The sequence below is a fragment of the Typopeltis vanoorti genome, chromosome 20 (genome assembly GCF_054136105.1).
Source record: "Typopeltis vanoorti isolate ZY-2024b chromosome 20, IOZ_Tvanoo_1.0, whole genome shotgun sequence".
Lineage (NCBI taxonomy): Eukaryota > Metazoa > Arthropoda > Arachnida > Uropygi > Thelyphonidae > Typopeltis > Typopeltis vanoorti.
The window spans coordinates 445,626-458,110 of NC_143568.1; the positions used below are offsets into that span (position 1 = coordinate 445,626).

General features: G+C 33.6%; 1 protein-coding gene across 1 annotated transcript in view; it reads right to left on the reverse strand.

The window, feature by feature from the left end:
- Positions 1–12,485, reverse strand: part of Polr2B (RNA polymerase II subunit RpII140) — a 203,190-nt gene that overhangs the window by 62,818 nt on the left and 127,887 nt on the right. Inside the window, exon 15 of the mRNA XM_090409695.1 lies at positions 184–449. Within this exon, the coding sequence (XP_090265821.1) occupies positions 184–449 (266 nt within the window). The remainder of the gene's footprint in view (positions 1–183; positions 450–12,485) is intronic.

The window sequence follows — 12,485 nt, forward strand, 5'->3', positions numbered from 1 at the left end:
GGACAAGAGAATTACATAATTCAATTTCACATTTTTAAATACAAAACTAAGAAAAATAATAAAAAACTTATTAAAAATATACATCAAGTGAAAAAAAAAAAAAAACACTACAGAAAGCAGATATGACACTTTCCATCATAAACTAAGCGAAGTTATAAACCATATTTCAAGCACAATTCTCACCTGAAAAATCCTCGATCAATAGCTGATGCATTCAGAATAATAGAGTCTTCTTGATTGTAACCAGTATAAGACATGATTGCTACAATAGAGTTGATTCCAGCAGGAAGTTCTCTAAATCTTAAATATTCCATAGATCGAGTAGTAACAAGTGGTTTCTGTGGATAATACAGCACATGCGCTAAGGTGTCCATTCTCACATGGAAATTAGTAATGTAAACACCCATGGCTTGTTTACCCATAGCAGACTGATAAGTATTTCTTGGTGACTGAAAATAAATTTTTAGAATAGTGTATGTTAGTAATAGTAATAATAATGAAAATCATGCATTAGGAAGGAAGATATTTTATTAAAACAATAGTATTCAAATTATTTCTGAAGCTACTGAATTCTTTTTATAATCAAAATATTATCCAGAATCTTAAAAAGTGTGTGATATACAGTGAACAAAGCACATGTCTGTTAATGACTGAGAATGTTTGGTTGATGAGTTAAAAAAAAAGAAATTTCAGCTTAATTGTCAATTTTATGTATATAATGCTGATTCTATGCAGTTTTATGTCATATATAGCTTTTTGTACTTTTTTTTTACCTTATTTATTGCAGCTAACAAATGCTTATTTTGTTGGTCATCACGTATTTCGTCATAATAGCATATGCATGAATCATTTTATCTTATCTTTAAAGAGAGATTGAGGGTACAGCAAAGTAGCCAACTAATTGCTACTTTGCTGTAGGATAAAACACAGGTGGATAATATAATTAGCTGATTTGATACCCAATAATAAAATGTGGTGAGAAAGTTGGAAAGTGCTGAGAGAGTTATTACAGTTCTTCCCCCCCCCCCCTCAAATATTTAATATCTTTATATTCATCCTAAAACAGCCTGAAGGTTTTTCAATTGTTTTCTGTTGCTGCCAAGCCATAAGACATTGCTGGTACTTATCACTTACCAATCTGAGTTCAGAAAACCAATATGTTCTTAATATGCGCATAGGCCTATCGATTTTAATTTATTGAGGGATTATGATTTTCAATGTTTTTATCCTCAAGATTTATTTATAGTGGTACAGAAGAAATTTAGTTTTTTCCTTCACGTCTCAGATTCAAACACAGGAATGCATGTTTTATCTTTTTATGTTACAGCTATAGTACATTAGTACCATAGGTAGACTAAGGTCTTTTTTTATATATTTTTAAGTGTTCTGTGTGTGTGCATGCATGCAGATGCACACACACATACAAATTTGGAAATTCTTTCTGAAAAACATGGAACTTCTTCAGGCCATCAATAAGTGAGACGGTGGGGTTACATCAGGCAATGAAATTTTTCTCCCACCTAAGAATTAACGGACAGGTTAACTCTTAGATTCTAATCCACATGCCCTTATCAAATGCTCAACTTCCAGATGACCCCCACCACCCTTGTTCTTTCCTGTCATATACTGGAACATTTCTTCAGCATCTACACTCCTTTAGTAACTAATGTTTCTATCTTGCCCCTCTCTTTTCAACTAAACTTTGCAATTTAACAAACCTTTAATTTATTCCCATAGGAAGCATTCTAAAACCAGTTACCGTACTAGTCATTTGTCCTTGAATTCTTGTCATCACTTCCATATTCCCAAGAAACCCAAGTGATCAAATTTATGCACAATAGTCCAGATGTGGTTATATCAAAGTTTTATAAAGAGGGATAGTAACATTGTTATCCCTTATCACCATGTTCTTTAACATCCAAGTGATCCCTTTGAGATACACTCTATCCACTTTTGCAATATGACCCCTGACTACCTCACTCCCAACTCCTTAGTATCACCAATTTCCTGCTGGCCAATCCAATAATACACAGCTTATAATCTTTGATCTCAAAGTGCATACCTTATACTTTGCCACATTAAACTTACAACCATATCCTTTACTCATAATGTCAGTCTATTTAAATAACCCTGCAAGTTCTCTACATCAACTTTATCAACCGCTGTCCTCCCTAGTTTTCATTATATGCAAAAAAAACTGGACATCTCTCAAAAAATTATTCCCTATATCATCAATGTAAAAATTAAGAGCGACAGTCAAAGCAGGGAGCCCTGTAGCACACCATTGGTCACTTGCAATCTCTTGGATTCTACTCTGACATATACTACTCTCTGATCTGTCCATTGGTGATATGGATATAAGAACCTCTCTTATACCCATATCAATAGTTCATATCCATTTCCAGTGTTCCAATTTATGTAGGAGTTTTTTTTTTTTTTTTTTTTTTTTTCCCCGGTGGGAGACCACTTAAGAGTCAAAGCTAGGTGACTAGGAGGAGACTTCCACACAGCCTTTTAAAGAATGTCGTGCCTCATATACAATTCACACCTTCTTGTGAGACATCCTGTAAGCAGGCTGAATACTGAATGAATGAGAATGGGCTGACAATTTGGAATTTAGCCAACCAAAGTGTATTCTTAATGGCTTAAACCAAAACAAAATTATGGTACTACATTATGGAATTTCAGGCTTGCTTTGCTCAGTTAAACAAGGCCCCACAGTTGATGTCAGGGACCTAGACAAACAGTGAAAAGTCAGCTACTGGAACAAAATTTACAAATTCCAATTTATCAACAGAATTCAAGACTGCCACCATTCATGGGAAAATAAGTGGAAATGGCAGAAGAACTGGAGAAATACCAGGTCAACATAACTGATGTTACTGAAACAAATAAGACAAAAATAAGAACAATATCCCACTTATTAGAGGCTGAAGTGGCTTGGAAAAATTACATGTTTGGTCTCTAGTTTCCAGACTGTGTAAACATAGATAAAAATAACAAAAAAAATTATAAAAAAACTGATGAAAATGGAGAAATAATCCTTAGCCCACCACATGGTACAAATGTACTATAGGTTTACTAATTATCTTTCATGTGTGGGAACTACATAAAAGAAATAATAATAAATAAATAAAAAGTAATATGGGCAAACATCAAAATGGGAATTTGGACAAGGATACTTGTGCCTATAGTCCTACTGATAGCTCTACTAGCAAGAAGTGGAGGAATTTTTCAAGTCTACTTAAAGAAGTAAGCTGACACAAAGAAAAATGAAAAGTTCATCCTGGAGATCTAAACATCAAGTACAAAATAAACACCAAACATACAGAAATGTGTGGGAAAACTTTGGAAAAAAAGAGCAATGCTAATAAGAAATGTTTACTGGATCTTACTGTTCAGGACATGGACTAATCATTACTAATACCATGTTCCTACATAAAGAGGTGCACAAATTCATATAGAGAGAAGAAAAGTTGCACTGTTGAAGCGATATCTACACACTGGTTCAGGACAAGAGTATACAAGGAATGTGAAATGAGATGTGATCAGATTAGTTTTGAGCAGGATAAAACTGAATACAATATTGAAAAGACAACTGATTCAAAGCACTGAAAAGAATCAAAGTTAAGCAGCTTCTAGAGCGAATTGTAAACTCAAATATACAAATATTTATTCAAAAATATAAATGAAAGAATCTGAAGGCAAGAATCAGACTCTGAAGAAAACTTTGATTCAGACAGATAAGCATTGCTGAAGTAGTCTCTTTTTCTATCCTTAAACACATTACAGTCGTGGTCCTATGCTAATAATTTGGGTTCCGCTTAGATTCGAACTTTTTATGAGTGGTAAAGATGAAATTAAGTCAGGCAAGCACATACTTTAAATTAACACAAAACATTTATTATACTAAAACATGAAAATTACACACATTATGAGATCTTAATTCACATCCTAACCATAATTATCAAGGTTAGGCAATTTCCTTCAGAACAATACAACTCCAAAATTTATTAAAATATCTGACTATTTAGCAGATTATCTAAGGATCATACTTTGTTCAGACTAATAGAATACACATTTCAATCAACTGAAATCAAAATGTAAACTCATGCACATACAAAATGCAAATTAATTTCAGCACCTTTTCTATTAATTAAATTTAAATTAATTTCAGCACCTTTCCTACTCTACAACAAATTTCCTGAAGTCCTTTACTCTAAAAATCGTTATTCCAAATAAATCTTACGAAACTTTCAACCCGTTCTCGAGGAACAAAGAAATTACTAAGTCATGTTTCCTAGGAACAAACATTAAACTTTCACATACATTCAACATGAACTCTTATTAAGATTATACACGTCCCTTCTTTATGATTCCAAAATGTAAAGACAAGGAATTTCTTACCGGGACTGAAGTCATACTTTCCTTCTCAGCTCAATATCTGGGATGGTGGTTCCTCTTTCCTGTTCCATAGACCTTTCTATTGGAGACCGCACTGCATACCATAGGTGGACATCGAGTTTTCGTCAGTAACATACAGCATGGCCCTGCAGTGCCGTATCTGTCTTGGGTATCACAGGAGTGCATATTTTCTAACTACAAGACATCATTCCATAGGTTATCACCTTAGAGGTCTCCGCAAGTTTCGGCGTCTACATACTGGAATACTGGAACGCAGAAACACAAGCTTCCCAGTGGCTGCAACAGGGGCTGGCACAAGAGCATGAGAGTAAAGCTAAGAGAGAGCTTTCAGCTCTGCTATTCGGTTTTGTATCTCACGCTTTCTTCTGCGATTGGTTCTTCTCTTTTCATGAACAGGGCATGGCCCTTTGACAACTAGCGCCAAATTCAGTGCCGGCAATCGTCCTTGCCACATCGCATGACGAGAAGTGCCAAATAGGACTCTAGCGGATGATATATCTTTTCGCGTGCGTTACTTAGACTCTGAATCTCGTGTCTTGCCCTAGGCAGGTACTCTAAACAAGGGGATTAAGTTCCAAGGTCCCGTGCATAGTTTACAGCATACATATAAATTACTAAGAATTAATCCTTTTTGTGAACAGTACTGCTTACAATTCAAAGTTGTTACTTATATCTTACAATTTATTTTACAATTAAGTGGAGTACAATATTAGACAAGATTTTACTATTTAGTTCTGATTAACAAGAATTTGCTTTAGGAATGGCAGATCGTGTTAAACTCTGAATGAGATACTATAATTGTACAATTCTTCTCATTCAGAATTTAACAGCATCTCATCCATATATATCATCTTCTGTCAATCAATTCAAATGCCAATAATAAAAAGCTCCTCATCCTATTTCTAATGCTATTAGCATTAACATCTAAGGATTTTATCATTCCTCTCCTCTTGCACCCACAACTACTCTCACATCATGTAATGACCATTTCATTCAAATACAAGACCTGTGAACTACATTTAGTATTCATTTATTTTTTTTTTATCATCCCTATTCTCTCATCACTTGTCTGAAGGATGCCTGCCCACATGTCAATCTGTACCCAACAGATACCAGTTTTGCTGCTTTTGCACTTCTAAACTGTCACTAACCCCCACCCACCTCCCTCAACCTCAACTCCAAGCCAATTCAAGTGAAATCCACCAATCTTATGTAAGTCCAGAAATACACTTTTATTAATACAGACCAGTATTTTACAAATAAACATTTATTAAAACCTACCAGTTTCGCCAGCAAACTGTCTGGCTTTTTCAAGGTATTACGGAGATATGAAAGTAAATGCAAATTAAAAGGAACATAAAAAACGTTGTAAACCAAACTAGTATCTATGGTTACACGTTTCGCGTGACAAAGATGGCTTATTGTTCTTATTCATTATCACGCATGCGTGTTTGTTGTAGACTTGTAATGTGATTACTGGCTAGCTGTAGTTCAGATTGACTGAGAGAGAGGATCAAGTTTTTCCACGAACTGTTGAGAATTATACCCTGATTTCTGTTGAGGTTTCCGCCGGTTATTAGTACTATTGTGGCTTCCTTAAAAACACGATGCCTGTAGTCGTCATCGAGATATGGCATGGAGCTGTTTTGCCAATCTATCGTGTGGTTAGACGTGCAGAAATGATGTGGTAAGCCGGAAGAAATGCTTCTGTTGTGGTTTACATCACCAACATGTTCTTTTTGTCTAATTTCTAAACTTCGTGAAGTTTGTCCAATGTAGGCAAGACCACATAATAAAAGTGTATTTCTATCTATAAAAACGACCAAAAATGTATACCTTGAATAGTTTATGTAAGTCCTTTAGCCAATGAATTCACACTCTACACATCTACAAACTGCACACCATTCCCCTCAAATGAGTTAACATGTAGATGTTAACTCATTTGCAATCTTTCCATTTTTCTCAATTCACTACTGTTCATACCATGGCTGGTTAGTCATATGGCTCCATTCTGAAGAGACCACAGTAGTCTTGAGTATAGCTCATAACAAGTAAAAAGATTTAGCATTCTTGCTTTTCTTTTTTTATTCCATTAACTCCTTCATACCATCTCTTTCTCATTTCATGTTTGTCACCTTTTCAAATATCATTTGTACCCACCAAAACAATCAGCTCTTTCACATTCTCCTCATTGTATTCTGTGTTACTTAAACCCTTCATTCTTACTGGAAAACATGATTGTCATGCTCTCAACAGGTATATATGGAATATACAGGTATACACTCATATGGAATCACCATGGATTCACTTATTACTAATCCCCCCCCCCTACTTCATCATCAGTGCATCATATAATTCTCTTCACTCTCAGTTCTCATTTCTTTCTCTGCCATGCCACTCATTAGACATTTCTCCAACTGCTCAAGCTCACATTTTGTCTATTGAAGATCAGTGTGCATGATATCTCTCTCTCTCTCATTATGACCACAATCTTTATGTTATCATTTGTATTTTTTTCACTCATACTCAGTTCCATGTACACACTCAGTCATACCCAGATTTTTTTGTGCTTGTTATTACTAATGGTCACCACTTTCACTTTCTTGCTTTTGACAATCCAAACTTCTGGCTTACTTTCGAGATAATTCTGAGCAACTCTCTCACTACTCTTTCAAACCATAAACAATTCATTCACATTAACAGATTTCTCTCTCTCGCGCACACACACACACAAGCTCACAAAATCTTTCACACTGAATTTTCTAAACAATAAACCTCACATATAATTGCATTTTACAGTCATATATAATCTTGCAATATATAGTACAGTACAAAAACAAAATATAAACTTCATTATGCCTACAATTAAAAGCACATATTGAAGATGGTAAATTAAATATAGAAATAGACAACACAATCAGCAAAGCTGGTATGGTGGGAAGGCAATTGAATAAATTCATATGGAATAAGAGAGAAATTATTCGGAACACTAAATTAGCTGTATACAAAACAGTGTTCAGACCAGTTTTAACTTATGGATCTGAGAGCTGGGTCAGAAGTAAAACACTTGACCAAAGACTAGAAACCACAGATATGAGAGTCCTGAGAAAGATTAGAGGCGTGAACAGATGGCATCAATGGCAGTATCATATTAAAAACGAGGATATTAGGAAAGAACTTGACATTGTCGACATCCAGGAATGCGTTAGCAGAGCTAATCTCAGGTGGTATGGTCACTTAAACAGAATGGGCGAGGAAAGATTAGCAAAACAAGTGTTCTCTGCCAGGTTGGCAGCAAAACGACCCAGAGGAAGACCAAGATATAGGTGGATTGATACAGTACAAAGTGCTTTAGACGATAGAAATATAAGATCTGATAATGTTGGAGTGTTGACAAGTAACAGACTGATTTGGAGGAAAATTGTAGATAGGAAATTAATAATGATGTAATTTCTTTTCATGTAGTACTATCATATCCTCTACACCCCTTGAGGGTACATGGCAGGAATTTGATGATGATGTTTTCAAATGTACTTAATAAATATAAAAACTCTTGTACATGCCTGTTCTTACAACATTCTCTTAAATCCCAAGAGAAATATCTTCAATTAAAGTGTTAAGCTCAATGGCCTCACAGCAAAGTAATTTCATCATCATCATTCTTTTAGGGATACAGGTCTAGTGGCTTGTTCCGGCCTCATTTCAATCTTTTTCTTGGTTGTAGCTGACTTCTATGCCCTATAAATGGATGGTATCTAAGTATCTTCTTGGTTGTTTTCAAATTGTCTACTCTTTTAATATGTTCAATCCATTTCTTTCTATATTCATATTTTATCTAATACTGAGTCCATATTTTTTTTTTTTTTTTAACTCTGTGTATCGCTGTGCTTCTTTTGTTCCCAAAGAGCATCCTGCTGTCCTTCATAGAAATTTCATTTCTCCAATTTCTATTTTTACTTCTGCAGTTTTTATGGTCCATATTTCACTTTCATACAGTAGCAAAGTCTTGCCAGAAAGTTAGAAACTCTTATTCTTGGATACTTTTGAACCTAATCAGATTTGAAAATATTACTGATTATCACAGTTATTTTTAGGAAGTTCGAAATTTTGGTATCAATGTCACTTCTTTTGTATACAATATAGATCATCCAATGTATATATTTCTTCTTCTCTTAGTAGCAAAAAACTTTTCTTCCACTCTCTTCTGTTCTGAGCCTTCTCTTTCAAGATTGTGTATCTGTCTCCATTCAGCATATCATCTTAGCATTGTTTTCCTTACTCTTACTCTGGGTCTTTTTCCGTCTATTTTTCCTTCAATCAATGGCATCTCTGATGATTCCATTCCCTCTCAGAATATGTCCGATCCAGTTTTCCTTTCTTCTTTTTATCCTCCTTAACAGACTTCTTTCTTCTTCTACTCTTTTTAGGACCTCTTCATTAGTAATTTTATCTGTCCATTTAATTTTTTCCATCCTTCTCCAAATCTACATCTCAAAGCTTTTCAATATCTTAATTTCTTCTTTCTTAAATGCCCAAGTTTCAGCTGCATAGAGGGCAACACTCCACACATAACATTTTATTAGTCTTTTCTTTAGATTTCTACCCAATTTACATCATCATCATACGTATCAAGGATTTAGGCCTAGCATGGCCTGTTCCGGCTTTAGAAGTCATCGTTGAATCGTTTAAGAGGACGTCCTGGTTTTCTTTTTCTTAATGGCTTGTACTTTAAGGCTTGTTTTGGTAATCTTTCTGTTTTCATTCTTTGAATGTGTTCCATCCATTTATGTTTATATTTTTTAATTTTTTTTATTACTGGTTCTTGGTTTAATTCTTTCATAATATCTTCATTTCTTCTGTGATCAAATAGGGTATACTTTGCAGTTTTAGTCATAAACTTCATTTCTGTTGTTGTTAATATTTGTTTGTCTTTTTGTTTTATTGTCCAGATTTCACTTCCATACATTAAGACCAGTAAGGCTAATGTATTGTATACTTTTAGTCTGGTTTGTTTTTGAACTAGGTTTGGTTTAAATATAGAGTTAATTACACCTGTTATTTTTAAATATTTTGCAATTTTTACGTTTATATCTTTTTCATTTTCATATGTGATCATACATCCTCGGTAGTTAAATGAATTCACCTGTTCTAAGATCTTGTTATCTAATACTATTTTAGTTCTTGCTGGATCTTGTCCTTTAAAGGCCATAGTTTTTGATTTTTCCATTGATATTATCATAAAATAATCTTTGGATATCTCATTTAGATTTAAAATAGCTTTCTGTAAGTTATCTTCAGAATTTGTAATTATTATTTGGTCGTCTGCAAAGAGGAGAGTATTTAAGTTAACTGTAGGTGAAAGTTTAATTCCTTGATGTAAATTTTTCCTCCATTTTATTATTATTTCGTTTAAGTAGATATTAAAAGGGTTGCTGAGAGGGGGACATCCCTGTTGGACCCCTTGGTTTATCTCTCTCGTATATGATAGCTCGTGATTTAATCTTATTTGTATTTGATTATTTTCATATATACTTGTGATAGCTTTTAGGATATTATTTGGTATTTTTGGACTAAAATTATTGGACTAAAACAGCTCACCAAATCACGTGGCTTCTGAAAAATACTTTAACATGCAGAGACAAACAAGTTGTTGTCCCTCTGTATCGAGCCTTGATAAGACCCCATCTGGACTACTGTGCCCAGTTATGGGCACCAGGGTTTCTTCGTGATGGGGAGGAAGTGGAGAGGATCCAGAGACGAGTGACCAAGATGATAGCAGGTCTGTGGAATGAACCTTATGAGAATAGGCTAAAGATTTGTGGGTTGCAGAAATTGGTCAATAGGCGAAGGAGGGGGTGATATGATTGAGACATTCAAATTACTGAAGGGTTTCTATAAGATTGATCCAGAAGATATTTTTGAAAATATGACTGGTGGTGGGAGGACTAGGGGCCATGAATGGAAGCTGGGCAAGAGCGTGGTTGACAAGGGAGTTAGAGCTAGGTATTTTACTTGGAGAGTAGTGAATGAGTGGAATAAGCTTCCAGAGTCTGTTGGGGGTGCTACGAGCGTGAATGAGTTCAATGATAGATACTGTGTGAATGTCGAATAGTTGTTCTTGACATGATGTTAGGGCCTCCCTCGATGAGTCTGTCGACTACTTGGAGTTGCCCGGAACAATAATAATAATAATAAATAATATTTGTCTTTCTTTTAATATGTTAAATAATATGTTTCTTTTAACTTTGTCAAATGCTTTTTCAAAGTCAATAAATGCAATATGTGTTTCTAAATACATATTCTCTTCTTTTCTCTATTATTAATTTTACGCAAAAGGCTGGGTCTATACATGATCGTCCTTTTCTAAATCCATTCTGTACCTCTAGAATAAAGTTTTCGGAATATTTCATTAGTTTGTTATTTAAGATTCTGCTATATATTTTGTAACAGGAATTTAATATACTGATACCTCTAAAGTTTTTAGGGACATCTGTATCACCTTTCTTAAAAATAGGAATCACAATTGCTTTTTTCCATTCTATTGGGGGGATACCAGTTGAGTAAATTTTATTTAAAAATAATAAGTCTTTCTTTGAATCTTGTTCCTGCGTATTTATATAGTTCTGAACCTAGCTTATCTTCTCCAGGTGATTTTCCATTTCTTGTTTCTTTCAGGCTGATTTCTAATTCTTCTTTAGTTATTTCCTTTTCATTAATTTTGCCAGTTGTCTTTTTTAAAATATGTGTCTGTCCACAGTTCTATGTAGTAATTTAGAAATTCTTCTAATTTCAATTCAGTGTTTAATTTTATGTTTTCTTTGACATTTGCATTTAGGTGTTTCAAAATCTTATATACATTGGGTCTTATTTTATATAAATAATGTTTTAAATTAGAAACAAATTTATTCCATGATTCTCTATTTCTTTTTCTGACTTCTCTTTTAGCTATGGCTCTTATTCTTTTATATTCTATTTCATCTTCTAATCTTTTACTGCTTAACCATTTGTGATGGGCTTCTTTTTTCTTTTTAATTATTTCTTTGATTGTATCATCCCAGATCTTCAGTTTTTTTCTTTTATTGAATTTTTTGGTCTTTCCAAAGCTTTCATTTGCTGCTGCATTTAGTATCGTTTTTATATTAAGCCATTCTATTTCTATTTCTTCATTTTGTTTTATTTTATCTAGATATTGGTTAATTCTTTGTTCATATAGCCATTGTACATTTGTGTCATTCAATAGTCTAGTTTTATAAACAAATGTTTCAATTTTTCTTTCTGTTCTTGTTACTTGTAGCCATTTAGGTGGTAATCTTAATTTTATTTTAACAAGGAAGTGGTCACTGCTTATTTCATATCCTCTGTGAACTCTAACATCTAGTGAAAATTTTGATGTCTTTTCATTTAATATGAAGTAATCTAATATTGATTTCCATCCTCTTGCTGCCCAAGTATATTTATGTATATCTTTAAGAAGGAACTCATTATTTTTAGGTTATTATAAACTACAAAGTCAATCAATTTTTTACCATTTTTGTTTAGAGTGTGTTCTCCATGTATTCCTATATTATTATTAATTTTCGTGTTTCCAATTCTTGCATTTAAGTCTCCTGCTAAAATTATGTAATCATTTTTATTTATTTTATTATATATGTTTTGTAGCTGATTATAAAAATCAATATTATCCTGTTCTCTTCCTTCTTCTGGGGTATATAAACCAATTATTATTAAATAGCCTCTATCTATTTTTATTCTAGCTTCTATTATTCTTTCATTCCATAATTTATAATGTTTTAACTGTTTTGAAAGGGAGTTATGAATCCAAATCATGACTCCTGCTTGTGCTCTTTGGTCTCTGTCGACTCCACTGTATATCACATTAAAATTTTCAGTACTCATAGTTCCTTTTAATTTCTTTTTTGTTTCAGTGATTACTGCTATTTTAAAATTTCTTTCATTTAATAACTGGTCTAATTCTCTTTCTTTATATGCTAATCCTCTTACATTCCAGTTTGCTATGTGTATTATATTTTGTCGTTTCCATTTTCGTTTTCCCTTTTCCA